The sequence below is a fragment of the Lynx rufus genome, unplaced genomic scaffold, assembly GCF_022079265.1.
Source record: "Lynx rufus isolate CCGP_SWC_20201006 ecotype Redwood Valley unplaced genomic scaffold, mLynRuf1.p SCAF_4, whole genome shotgun sequence".
Classification (NCBI taxonomy): Eukaryota; Metazoa; Chordata; class Mammalia; order Carnivora; family Felidae; genus Lynx; species Lynx rufus.
In genome coordinates, this window is record NW_025814856.1 from 31,509,602 (window position 1) to 31,522,861 (window position 13,260).

The following is a 13,260-nucleotide window of genomic DNA, read 5'->3' on the forward strand; positions in this document are numbered from 1 at the left end:
CATCCAACGTTGACCCCGGACGACGCTGCAGAGAGCTCTCACTTTATTAGCTTGTTTGTGCATTGCAAGCGGCAGGCCCCGAGCGCACCGCGGACAGACAACCCTAAAAGTCGCCTTCGGGGATCTAGTGTGGCCCCCGCTGCGGGACGAGGCGCCCTGAGCCCTTGCTTTGGATTTCAAGGGGAGGAGGGGAGGAGGGGAGGAGGGGAGGAGGGGAGGAGGGGAGGAGGGGAGGAGGCTCCAGCTGTCCCTGGTTCCATTTAGACGCTCCCCATAGCCCCACTGCACATGTTTCTCCAAACTGGAGATGTGGCCACGGGGGATGGGAGGAGGGCGTGTCACAGATCACCTGAGTTACAGGTGAAACCCAAGCACTTAGCCAAAAGGGGACTTGGGCACAGTTTTCCTTTCCTGCTCTGTTCGTTTTCCTTTCCCGTCTGCCCCGCACTCAATCTCCTTCTCTCTTTGCTCTCCCTGCCCATACATCTGGACCGATAATGTCACCCTTCTGCTCTCCTATCTCTTTGCCTATCTAACCAGATCAGGCAGTCACTTTACCTTTTGACCATCATTACACGGCATTTACAAATATGCAAACAACACGCCAAAGGAGAGAGACAGGACGTCTTACTAGTGTCCAAGATCCTTCCTGTGATGAGACACCTAATTGGTTATTGACGCCATGTTGAAGTAGGTTCAACCTCCCACGCTAAGCACTCGATACAATATATTTAGAAAATAAAAGTGCATTGTAGTGAATTTAGTTTTGATGGTGTTTTTTAGACAATGTGGTCAGATAAGCGGCCATCCCCTGGGAAGGTGTCACATAAAATTAAGCGAGAGGATCAGGATTCTCTAGACCAAAGGTTGCCGGAGGCGTCCTGGATGAACCCCCGACCCAGTCCGCAGCAAGTGGTATGGCCTGCTTTCTCCAGGGGGCGCATCCATGAGGTCTCACTAGCTATTAAAAGCCACAGTGTCATTCTTTCCTAACATCTCCTGAGCTGGTGCTTTCAGCCACGTGGCTTTCGTCTCCTATAACTACCTGTTCCAGGGAGAAGATACCTCTTGAAGAGGTCCTGGAGGCAGGAGGGTGACAGGCCCAGCCAGAGGCACACGGAGCATCCCTCGTCCTTCCTTTTCAGATGGCTCGAGACCTGGAAATGTTGTGCATGTTTCTTCCTTCTTCGGCTGCCACTGTTCAAATGCTTGAAGAGCCAGCAGAGGCCAGGCCCGGGGAGGGCGAGGCTGGTCTGGGGTGTTTCGTGTGTGGGCAGATCGCCAGCCAATGCTGGGTCTGTCTAGGCTGGGAGGGAGGAGGGGGACTGGCAGGGAGGAAGGAGGCAGGGAAGCTCTTACTCTTGACTCTCCATGCCCTGGGGGGTCATGTGCTTGCTTCATTATGAGCATATATTACTTTTCTAATGTGAAAATAACAGCAAAGCAGGATGAAATGGTACGAATGTGCGCTCCTTGCATTAATGATGCACTTCAGGCCTAAGCCGAGAAATACATGATGAGCCAGGGGTGATGGGGTGCTCTTTTCCCATCTGGCCCAGGCCTGCTCAAATTCAAGGAGAGCTCAGAGAAAAGCACTCAACTCTCCAGGGGACAGAGGTCCTAGAGAGAAGGCATGGCTTGCTGTGGCTCTTGAACTTTTCCAGAAGCTTTTCTAGAGGGATTTCTGGTCCAGTGGGCCTTGCATCCATGTGAGGTCCTATCTCCAACCCTTCTCCACTTTGCTATAAGTTTCCAGAGTTTTTAATCCACGATACACTTGAGAATTTGCAGAAATACTGAAGACTTTTTTTTTTTTTTTTTTTTGGAGAAGATTTGGATCTTCTCCAAGTCTCATCTGTTGGGGGTTAAGATTAAGGTTAAAATAAAGCTATAGGAGTCACATGACTCAGTCTTAGATCGCAATTCTTTTAGCATAATAATAACAACACACAAAAGACTGGCTAAGATGAAAAGTGAAGAGGCCAATGTTTGCAGCGTGATAAGTGTAGAAACTCCAGAGAGATGAACGACCAAGAAGTAAGCCAGAAACTAATAAGAGGAGGCCTCCAGGAGGCAGAGAGGAGAGCTCAGAGAGCTCAGAGGCCTGAGGAGCAAGAGAGGCTTTTCCCTGCCTGGTGGGGAACCAGGCAGTTACGGACCTGAGAACCAGAAGTTATGGACCACACCTGACGAGGACCAGGGAGAAGTGAGTTGAAGAGAAGAGAGGAGCCCTCTCCAGACGCCTTCCCCCAGACCCTCCTTGGAATCTGGATGGGTTGGAACCTATGCCTCAAACCCAAAGTCAAGGACTATTTTGAGCAAGCATCTGGACTCCCAGGTTCCTGGCTAGCCAATGGTAAATGTACTTCCTAATGATTTGGACCACATCTCCCTTCCACTCTTTAAGAGTCGGAGAACATGCAGAGTCGGGCTAAAGGAGGGTTTCTCAACTTCAGCACCATGGCTATCTGGGCCAGATAGCTCTCTGTTGTGTGTGTGTGTGGGGGGGGGGGCAGGGGTGGCTGGGTGGGGGAGGGCTGTCCCACATACTCTAGGAGATTTAGCAGCATCCCTGACCTCTACCCACTAGATGCCGGTGGCATCCCACTTCCTCCACTTGTGACAACCAAAAGTGTCTCCAGACATTGCCAGATGTCCCCTGGGTGAGGAAGGGGAGGCAAAAGTCAATGGAGCAAAGAGAAGAAGGATGGGGAGACATAGTTAGAAAGGACTCTAGGCCAGCTACAGTGAAGGAAGCATTCACCACCCAACACACATATCATCTGCATGCAAATATTCCTCCTATTGAAAATGTGAGACCATTGCCCTGTGAAACTCTGCTATGAGCCCAGGTAATTCCGAAACCTCTAACTCCTTTTGGGCAAATGACAACTGGTTTGGATGTTAGAGGTCTTTCAGTCCTTGAAAATATTATGAGGTAGAGAAGGAAGTAAACCATAAGAGACTCTTAAATACAGAGAACAAACTGAGGGGCTGCTGGAGGGGAGGTGGGTGGGGGATGGGCTAGATGGGGGACGTGCATTAGGGAGGCCACTTGTTGGGATGAGCCCTGGGGGCCATATGTAAGGGATGAATCACAAATTCTACTCCTGAAATCAAGACTACACTGTACATCAACTAATTTGAATTTAAATAAATAAATTTAAGAAGTGTTATGAGGTTTGAAAACAATGTGATCGTGTTTGGTCTATTAATAATAAAAAGTTTCTAGATTAGGCATTGTGGGCAAAAGAAGAGAAGAAAAAAATTGATCCCTTGAATACTTTGGAAAATCATTTGGTTCCTCTGGATCAGAGGTTGTCAAAGAGGCAGCCCGTATCTGGCCCACGGAAGCATTTGCTTCACCCCACATAACGTTTTCAAATAAAAAATTGGAGTCCACGTTTTAAAGTTAGGAGACCCCACATAAAAGTTCAGATTTTTGTCCTCCTTGAAAACTCAGGTCTGGTAGCACCGGACCCACATTTCTGCATGGCCTCTGCTGGAGAGGGAGGGAGCCTGCTCCCATCACACGGGACGTGCTCGTTTGTCACAGTCTCTGCCATTCCCTGTTGTCTCCCCGACGCGAAGAGCATATTCTTATGTTAACTCTCTTCAGACACCAACAGGCATCACATGAACTAGCAGGCCCTGTGATAATTCCTCTTTTATCATACCAACAGGACATCAAGGGGAATCACAGGACTGAGGGGAACCGAGAGGTCATCTCAGGCATCCTCCTACCTTGCACATGGGGGGAAGTGGTCTAGCCCCAGCAGGTGGAACTGGCAGGTGGGTCCCAGTCTCCCCCGTTCCTACCCAGAGGTCACTCTGTTGCCTTCAGGCCGTCGCTGTCCTGAAGGTGGTTACAGAATCCCTGGGACGTACCTCTGACCATTCTCCTGTGATCCAAACATACTCGCAGGGCTGCAAACTACAGCTCTCCCGGTCTGCAGGCCGCTTGCTCGTGTCGCAGCGTAGGCCGTGAACCTCAGTGCCTTTGTCCACATCCAAACACACCACCTTGCGGTACCTGGAGCCCTCGCCACACGTCTTGGTGCACTGTTCGTGACAGACAGAACAGGTGTTGATAAGGAAAGCTAATAAATAGCTTATTATATGCTGTTTTTGTGGTGACTTATTTTCCTGTCTTGTCTACCCTTTAGGAATGTGAGGCCTCTGAGGGGAGGCATGATCAGAGGACTCATTGTCTTATCCCACTTATTCCCAACACTGTTCCTGGCACAGCGATAAGTGTTTGATAAGTGGCTATTGGAGGGAAGGAATGGAAGCATGAATGAACGAATGTCAGGTTTGGAAAGGACCTTACGGCTTGACGGCTTTACTCACGCAAACATGGACTCTCTTTAAAACTTACAGCTAAATGATTATCGAATGGTGTCTAAATACCTGGAGAGTCAGGGAAGTTGTTACGTGTCCAGGTGGCCCATTTTATCTTACGACTACACACACCAATTTGCAGACTGCAGCCTCGTGTCCTAGTTGTTGACTCCAGGGGAGCATGAAGGACAAATTTCATTTCTCCCAAATCGTCCCCCTTCCGGGACTTGAGAGGCTTTGCTTTACTGTGACACCTTCCCCACCACCCCCCCCTCCCACCCCCAACTGACTGCGTTTTCTCCTCCAGGATGAAGGGCTCTCATCCCTCATTCACTCGGGAAATATTCACCAAGTTCCTAGCATCAGCGCCTGTGATGGGTCCTGGGTCAACAAGAACGGACACGCGCCACACAGCCCTCAGAGAGGAGCTTATATTTTAGCAGCAAAGACAGACGTTGAGGACAGAGACAGCTAAGACTTAAAGATTACTGCAATCTCCATTTTTCAGATGGAGAAACTGGGACGTAGCCAAAATGCCTTGTCCCAGATCAAACAACTCTTTGTGAGGTAGATGGGACACATCTTTTTATTCCCATCCACCAAGTGAGGAAAACAGAGCAAGCAGTACGTGCTGTTCCAGGACCCTCTCTATGCTGTCCGCAAGCTCCCTATCTTTTTCGCTTTAACCAACAGCACACCCACCTTTGAAGTTTAACCTGGTTATCTGTGTGCTAAAGGTTTCCCAAAGCCCGTCCTATCTAAAGCATCTATTGTGTCCCAGCATTTCAAGACTGTAAACCACCTTGGAGATCCACGGTGAGCTAATCTGGGGACTCGTGTTTCCTTCACACCAGGGATTACGCGTCCTTTAGCCCCTGGGCCTTAGCTAACTCATTAACAACAACCGAGAGTTGTGGGTAGCATGGTATCTTTTAAACTTTCTCTTCTCAAAAGTCTATTTAGGGGGCGCCGGGGTGGCTCTGTCGGTTAAGCACCCAACTTCAGCTCAGGTCATTGCCTCGTGGTTCGTGGGTTCAAGCCCCGCGTCGGGCTCTGTGCTGACAACTCCGAGCCTGGAGCTGCTTCCGATTATGTGTCTCCCTCTCTCTCTGCCCCTCCCCCACTAGCTCTCTTGCACTCTCTCTCTCTCTCTCTCTTTCAAAAATAAATAAACATAAAAAAAATTTTTTAAGTCTATTTAGGGAGACCCATGGACCCCCACCTATCTTTTTCTCCTCTCACACCTCTTTCCCTTTGATTACCTGCCTTGTCCCACACGCATTTCAGTTTGGACTCCAGTCTGACTCTGAAAAGTCTTTGCAGATATGTCTTGTGCCTTGCTTTTTTTGCCAGTAAAATACACCTAACCTAACCTAACATTGATCACTTCAATCATTTTAAAGTGTGCAATTCAGTGGCATTTAATCATCTGCAACGTCGTAAGATCGTCATCCCTATGTGCTTCCAGAACATTTTCATCACCCGAAAAGGAAATGCTGTACCCATGAAACAGTCAGTCACTCCTTGCTTCCCCAACCGCCCGCCCACCCCCCCTCCCCCACCCCGGGCCCGTGCAACCACCAAGCTGCTCTCTGTCTATACGGGTTTGCCTGTTCTGGCTGTTTCATATGAATGGCATCATACAATACGCAGCCTTTTGTGACTGGCTTCTTCACTCAGCCCGCTGCTTTCAAGGTCAACCCATGTTGTAGCATGTATCTGTACTTTCTTCCTTTCTGTGGCTGAATAACCATCTGTTGGGTGGCTATACCACACTGTGGTCATTCAAATGACAACGGACATTGGGTTGTTTCCACCTCGTGGCCATTATGAATGGTGCTATGAACACTCACGTCCAAGTTTGAACATGTGATTTCAATTCTTCGGGGTGTACCCCAGGAGTAGAAATGCTGGGTCATCTGGGATACCCCGTGCCTTTTGTGAGCCACTTTGTTCTTTTAGGAAGTAAAAGGGATATGCGATGTGTCCTGCTAGCCCCTTATCATTTGCAAACTTAACTCATAGCTTCTGCTGCTTGGAAGCGAACCTCCGCGTCTAGAATGTGGAGTCATTTGAATTTTTCTGGGGAACAAATATGAATTGAAAGTTCTCTGAGGTGATGAGTGCAGATGAGCAAATCACTTCAAAGGGTCTGGGAGGCTGGTTGAGCCCCGTTCCCTAGGTCAACCCTAGCTTGGGGTTTTCTGTTCCTCTGGAGTGTCCTGGGTACTAGTGTGAAGTAATAACACTTTTGTTTATTCACACACACACACACACACACACACATACAAAATCCCAAATGAGTTACAGAGCCACTGAATGTTCAAAAGCAAAACAAAGCCATGGTTAATCTGTGATGTGTATACAAATGCAGAAGAAACACTTAACTGCCTGGAGAAAAAGTAATTCCTTAGAAAATCAGGACTTAGGCGACTCAGATCCTGATTACTGAGCGGCCCAAACTGGACTAAACCTTCCAGTGTCTTCTTCATTAATCCCTCGGGCTCTAATCTGTGTCAATAAGTAACAGTTTCAATAGAAATGCAAGGACTTCTATGGGGCGCCTGGGTGGCGCAGTCGGTTAAGCGTCCGACTTCAGCCAGGTCACGATCTCGCGGTCCGGGAGTTCGAGCCCCGCGTCGGGCTCTGGGCTGATGGCCCAGGGCCTGGAGCCTGTTTCCGATTCTGTGTCTCCCTCTCTCTCTGCCCCTCCCCCGTTCATGCTCTGTCTCTCTCTGTCCCAAAAATAAATAAACGTTGAAAAAAAAAAAATTAAAAAAAAAAAAAAAAGAAATGCAAGGACTTCTAGACACATATTTGCTTTTTAAGGGCTTCTGCCTTGGTGTCCAGGAAAGGTTAACTACCATGAAAACTCTTTTGCCGACGGTGGAGAAGGGAGTTAGTTGGGAGACCTTATGAACATTGCTTTTAGAAAAATTAAGCTAGGTAAATAAGTGACTCGTCCAGGGCGTTGGAATTAGTCAACAGCAGCTCTGAAAGTCACCTGGCAAGGCTTTTCTCTTGGGGTCCTAACTAGAGCACGGGGGCTGGGGGCACAGAAAGCAAACCCACCCAAGCTCCTGAATTTTATCAGCTTTTGGGAATATCACTGCCCACCAAACCCAGAATTAAGGACTCTTTCTATGTTCTATGTTCTATGTTCTAAAAACAGCCAGAAAGTTCAACTAGCCTCATTTTCACTTCCAAAAGGTTTTCTCGACTCTTGTTACAGCTCTGAGAAATAACTACAATTCATCAAGCCACGGGTCACAGGGCTGCGCTAAACTGGGTAGCTTGCTCATCGCCCCGCAGGCTATATATGCCTTTAAATGTGCTGAGATTAACAGGAGGAAAATAGCTGTCGACATTTGAGAGTGAGGAAGAGCTACCGTAAACTTTTAAGGTACTATTTTGTTTAACCAGGTAGGTTGGCCATAGGGTAATGGTCTAAAGAGGGTCCTTTAACACAGGGAGTAGAAACCGCCTTTCCTTAAACATGGTAATGAAGTTGCTTTACACTTCTTCATGAGATGCCCTAACCATGGGTAGGAAAAAAAAAATCATTTCATATTTACATGCTCTACCTTTTAAGGCTGTCGATTTTGTTCACGGACAAAGTCGTTTCCAATGCAAGACTACCATTGTCAGACAGCGTGTGGACAGACGAGTGACACAAGTGGGGACCTGGATGGCACAGTGTTTTGTGTATACTCTGCAGAGTTTTATGTGATAAGGCACAGTAATTACAAATCAATTTCTAATGATGCTTTAAATTAAAAAAGAAAAAAAGCAGTCTTCAAATTACTAATGGGTTCTTTCTCAAAGCTCATTTTAAAGTCAGGTGTGTGGAGTTGAGACATTCTTGCCCCCAAACAGTATATTTATAAGGGAAAAAGGCAGAAATAGGACTATGGAGATATTTGATAACTTCCAAGTTATTTGAATATTTGCAGGGGGACCGAGTTCTGTGCTGGGCCCTGGGATACAGCCCTGACATCTTCCTACTCATGTTCCCTCTCTGTTATGACACCCAGGTGGCTGCTACTCCCAGCTTGCTGTCCATATGCCAGGACAGCCGGCTACCTGGTGACCATTGGCATTCAACACTTAGGGATGCCTCGTATGGCCAGAGGAGCAGGTGCGGGTTTCATAACAGAGCAGGATGGCGAAAAGAAGCCACCAAAGGTGTCCCACAACTCTGACAGCAAGAGAGGAGTAAGGGCGAGGGTCTAGAATTCCCATGGTGCCGAAAGGGTGCCCAAGCAGTGGATGAAGAGATGGGTTAGCCAGGCAAGGAGGAGAAGGGGACATTCTCAGGACAGGGCTCAGCGTGCATGGAGGCTGGAGGCGAATGTCTGTGGGGAAGCCGGGCTGGGGACAGACCACCGCAGTTTGGGGCTGAGACTCGGTTCGAATGGAGATGGGAATTTCCGAAGGCGGGCAGTGGCCAGGTCACGAAGGCACTTGTTAGCCTCCTACACTGCTTGGGGGAGAACCCAAACCCTGGCCCTGGCCTACGAATCCTAATCGGGGTGCTCCCGCAGGTCCAGTCTTGTTTCAGCCTTCTGGTCCTTCACTTGCTCTGCTCCCACCATGCTGCACTTTTGTCTGGGCTGGACCCTGTCCTCTTCCTTCCACCTGGAGTCATCTTCCCCTGTCCTTCACCTCCGACCACCCTAAAGCAGGTAGGACTGGCCTGTCATTCTTTGTCTGTATCTCAGTGCCTTGCTTCTTTCCGTCACAGCACGGTTCACACTCGGCAACTTCACAGAACATGTTTGTTTGCTCGCTTTCCGTCTCTCCCACCGGTCAGTCAATCCCCCACAGCGATGTCGCTGTCCCTACTGCGTCCCTGATGCCCAGACCCCAGCATTTGGTAGGTGCCGGGTAAAGATTTCTTGAGCAAAGTAACGAGGGAAGGAATTATATAGAGTTAATATCTGGCCCTTGTCCACACACCCTATTGCAAACTTCGTAAAATCTTTGCAACAGGTTGACCAGAGGCCTGCCGTTTTCTAACTTTTCTGGGCTAAGGGGGTAAACTTGGGAATCATTCTGCAGTTGATCTCAATAAAAGCCCGTGGAATCCTAATATGTATGAGAGCACATGGTCCAAGTCTCTGCACTGGGCCAAAGAGCCACGGGGTGGGAAGCTCTGCGAAGGCCAGACATGTCAGAGCATAGCATGTCTGTGGCAGTGTGGCAAGAAAATAAACTATCTGTTCTTACAGGAAAAACACAGTCTGCTTGACTGTTTTAAATGACATTTTAGAATGTCATGATTCTGAGGACTTAGGAAGGTATTGATATATGAATGTCTTCCCTCCCGCCTCTCTCCCTCCTCCTCCCTCCCTCCTCCTTGCCTTCCTTCCTCCCTCCTTCCTTTCTTTCCTTCCTTCCAACTTTTTTTGGTCCCGCTGTCCGCGTTTATTCAAGAAGTGTGTTCAGTGCTGTGGGTACTATGCTCAATGCTGAGGAAAACTCTGGCGAACAAACTCTCTGACCTCAAACGGGCGATACTGTAGACAAGGAAATCAGGCAACCACAATTCAGAGTGCTAACTTCTAGAGCAGAGTATTTTCGGGGTGCCAGGAGAGCTGAGAGGAGGGTAGTCTCACGTAGTTATTGGTGGGGAGGTGTGATCAGTGAGGGCTTCTGAGAAGTAGCCTGAAGAGTGGGCAGAGGTGACCGAGGTGAGCGAAGGAGCAGGGCAGCCTCCTTGTGACGCAGAGGCACTAGGGATGAAGAGAATACTCTGGGTAGAGGTGAACAAAAGAATACTTGCAAGTCCTGGAAAATTTGTTCCTTAATGCTAAGAGATGCATAACCCACACCCAATTCAAACTCGATTGAGACCTCTGCAGCTATAAGGAAATTCATATGTCAGATTATAATACTAGTAAGTAAAATCATTAGGATGCTATTAAGTAACATCATCGTGATAATTTTCAAAACAATGAAAAAGTCATCCCCCCCCCGCCCCCCACAGCCACATGGGCATTATAATTCTAAAGTGAGTAAAACTGAGATTGGAAAGGTCCAATACCTGGCCCCAAGTTGGCAGGTGATATTAAAAACCTGGAGTCGTGTCTGGATACAGCATTTGTCTCTTCTCTAATTGTCTCGCCTTATATCTATTATTATTATTATTATTTTAACCTTTATTTATTTTTGAGACAGGGAGAGACAGCATGAACGGGGGAGGGTCAGAGAGAGAGGGAGACACAGAATCCAAAACAGGCTCCAGGCTCTGAGCTGTCAGCACAGAGCCCGACGCGGGGCCCGAACTCACGGACCGCGAGATCATGACCTGAGCTGAAGTCGGATGCTTAACCGACTGAGCCACCCAGGCGCCCCATCGCCTTATATCTAAAAGTCCAGGCTCTACTCTTATGGTATCCTGAAGGCACACGGGTGCTTCTTCCCTGCTGTGTAGGTACCAGGCCTCCCAACAAAGGAGGCCCAGTGAGACGCTCCATCACCAACAAGACTGACCCCACTGGCTTAGGGGCGGACTGCCAACCCAGTGGACCAAGCATTCCATGTTCTGAAGGAGGTGGGGGGGGGGTGCTCACCCAATAAAGGGAATTGGACTGTATGCCAACTCTGGCTTCCGTGAGAGGCTAGACAAGCCATTAAGAAGGAAATAAAATAATTTGCCTCAGATGAATGCTGGCACGGGAGGGAGGAGAATATAAAGATTCAGAGCGCGTGTTCCAGAAGTCAGGCTTCCAAGCTTCAAATCCCAGCCTTATTACTTACTGAATGCATGAACTTGGATGAATTAATCTATCTGAGCCTCAAGTTTCCTCATCTTTAAGTGAGGATAAAAACTTAATTACTTCGTTAGAGAGTTATGGAAAGGTTAAGTGAGGTCTTCCATAAAAAACACTCAATATAGAGCTTGGTCCCTAGCTTAATAAACAAAAAGATGTATTATTTTTATCATCAGTATCGACCACTGAACTGTGTAAGTCTGGGGGATGCCCCTCGTATTGTAACCTATGGGAATGGTACCCACAGAGTTGTGCAGTGTGCAACCTGTATGACTGAGAAAAGCGTACCCGATGATCCTGCTGTTGTGGTTATGCAGAACCTGTCCTCAAGGTGGACACCTGGATTATTTGTCAAAACGAGGGGGCTGCCGTTCCCTATGTGCCTAGCATGACACACATCTTGCCCCCAAACAAGTGGGCTTTGACAATCCACAAGGGGGAGGCAAAAGGGAAAAATGCACACTCAGCAGGCAAACAAGAGCTCTGAGGTGGGTGCCAAGGACGGCTCTGAGGTGGGTGCCAAGGGTCTCGGCTGTGAGGCTGGACCTTGGCATCCTCACTGACATCAGGTCGAGGTGTCACTCGTGGATGGGAACCAAGTCAAAGCAGGTCTGAGGGAAGATGGTGGAAGAGGGAGTAGGTGGGAAGGGAAGTAGGCATGAGAGAGGGGTGAGGGCCGTGACTGAGGGGAGTCTGAAGGGTGGTGTGCTGTCCGATCTGCTGTTTAACAAGGATAACTTTGATCATGAAACTAGGGACAATGAATGATTACAGCAGAACTTTCCTAGGCACGCACAAGGACTGCGGGCACTCAATCAGGAAGGGAGATCTGGCCTATTAAGGTGGTTGCTCAGTTGCTATGAACACTCACTCTAAGTGTTGTGGCTGTGAGGACATTCTAAGAGGGCCACCAGCATGCTGTGCGTAGGAGGAACAAAGGCTTTGGACGGGTCTTCTCTCTCCTCCAGCTGCCCCAAGCCTCGCTCTGCCAATTCACTGTCACGTGAGGGCAGCCCCCCTAGGCCTCTATCCTCTCTTACCACCCAGGTCCACCTTTCTCAAACTTTCCGCTTTGGGTTCAGACGGGTGAGAAAGCACGGTTGCAGGTGGGTAACTGTAAGCATCTGCTTTTCCCACTGCTTAAAGATTCTGTTCTCTTTGTGAGAATGGTTAATCTCTAACTTTTAAATACGGCCACAGGTCAGGCTAGCTCCTTAGGTGTTCTGTTTTTACGTGGAGCTTGACAGCAGTATTTAAAGCAGGATGTTAAAAGATCCGTCTGCAGAGCGCAGGCAAAGATGTACATTTCTAAGCATATTTTGTACGATCAGAGGCAGGACTTCCTCAGTGCATATTTGGCGAGGTTTCTATTCTTTGGAATTCAGAAGGAATTGTAAATGGAGCTTGCATTTCCCTGATTGGCTGGAGCATTTCTGAAAGTTGGCTAAAGCGTGAGCAGTCAGCTTAGATTCATTTCAGCACACTCTCTTACTTTCTGTTCCTTGGAACAGTTACACAGGGTCGAGTCTGGCGCGAGATGAAGAGGGAGAAGGAGAAAGCAGGCAGGGGTGGGTCTGAAACAAGACCAAAAGAGAATCAAGAGGTAACACTGAGGGGGCGAGAGGTCAGGAAGCCCTTTCTTCCTTCCATATCTGATAGTGTCAACCCCCAAACCACTCTATTATCTCTCATTTTCTCACAACTCTGTGTAGTTGTTATTATCCCCATTCTACAGGTGGCAAACCCAAGAATCAGAGAAATCAAGCATCCTTGTTCGAAGTCACATGGCTGAACAGTAGTAGTGTTGAGATATGAACTGGACTGCAGAATTCCGTAGTCTCTGGGGATCCCAATAACCTGTGTGGCTCCAGTGCAATTAACTTGAAATTTAACTGCCTTAGCCATTCCTCCCCACCATCCTCTGGTGAAAGAAAAAAAATACGGAAGGAAAACAAGCAAAAAAACCTGAGTAGACAGAGAGAATGAGAGTCCTAAAGAAAAGGCACGATGGCAGACGATGGAAGCAGTCCATCAGGAGGGTGAGGGAGAGGGAAGGACCGGGAGGAAGGCTGATCTCCACATGGGTTAAACATGCAGCTGTAAGAAAACAGTCCCATTCAAGACCGCATCAAAAAGAAAAAAA

At 48.3% G+C, this 13,260-nt stretch overlaps 1 protein-coding gene across 2 annotated transcripts in view; it reads right to left on the reverse strand.

The window, feature by feature from the left end:
- ADAMTS9 (ADAM metallopeptidase with thrombospondin type 1 motif 9) overlaps window positions 1-13,260 on the reverse strand; it is a 160,787-nt gene that overhangs the window by 18,870 nt on the left and 128,657 nt on the right. For both annotated transcript variants that reach the window (XM_047096973.1, XM_047096972.1), the window contains one exon: window positions 3,889-4,062. In XM_047096973.1, the coding sequence (XP_046952929.1) occupies window positions 3,889-4,062 (174 nt within the window). The remainder of the gene's footprint in view (window positions 1-3,888; window positions 4,063-13,260) is intronic.